Raw genomic sequence first — 318 nt, 5'->3', positions numbered from 1 at the left:
TGCTCCTTCTCCTCGGGCCTGGCCGGTGCCTCTGGAAGCCTCCTGAGCTTCAGGCCGAGCTGGGCTCCCCGGCCGCCCCTACCCCCAGCCCTGCTTTCTACAACCTTGGGTGCCTTTGAGGGGCCACACGCAGAGCTGGGGGGCAGCGGGAGCCCCATGGTGGCCCCATGCCCCGAGGCCAAGGCTGCAGGCAGGGTCTCACCTTCAGGAAAATTTTGGTCTTTCCTACTTTCCAGTCTCTGTCTGTCCCCAGCCACGTGTCAGCGATGCGCAGCGTCATCTGCCGACACTTGTCCCGAAGCTGCCGGGGAGAAGCAG

At 65.1% G+C, this 318-nt stretch overlaps 1 protein-coding gene across 1 annotated transcript in view; it reads right to left on the bottom strand.

Moving 5' to 3' along the window:
• Positions 1–318, bottom strand: part of MYO7B (myosin VIIB) — an 81747-nt gene that overhangs the window by 34604 nt on the left and 46825 nt on the right. Inside the window, 1 exon segment of the mRNA XM_015567482.1 lies at positions 203–301. Coding sequence (XP_015422968.1) covers positions 203–301 — 99 coding nt within the window.

The sequence above is a fragment of the Myotis davidii genome, unplaced genomic scaffold, assembly GCF_000327345.1.
Source record: "Myotis davidii unplaced genomic scaffold, ASM32734v1 scaffold1844, whole genome shotgun sequence".
NCBI lineage: Eukaryota > Metazoa > Chordata > Mammalia > Chiroptera > Vespertilionidae > Myotis > Myotis davidii.
Note: the sequence above shows the minus strand (reverse complement) of the source record. Positions and strands in the feature narration are given on the sequence as shown.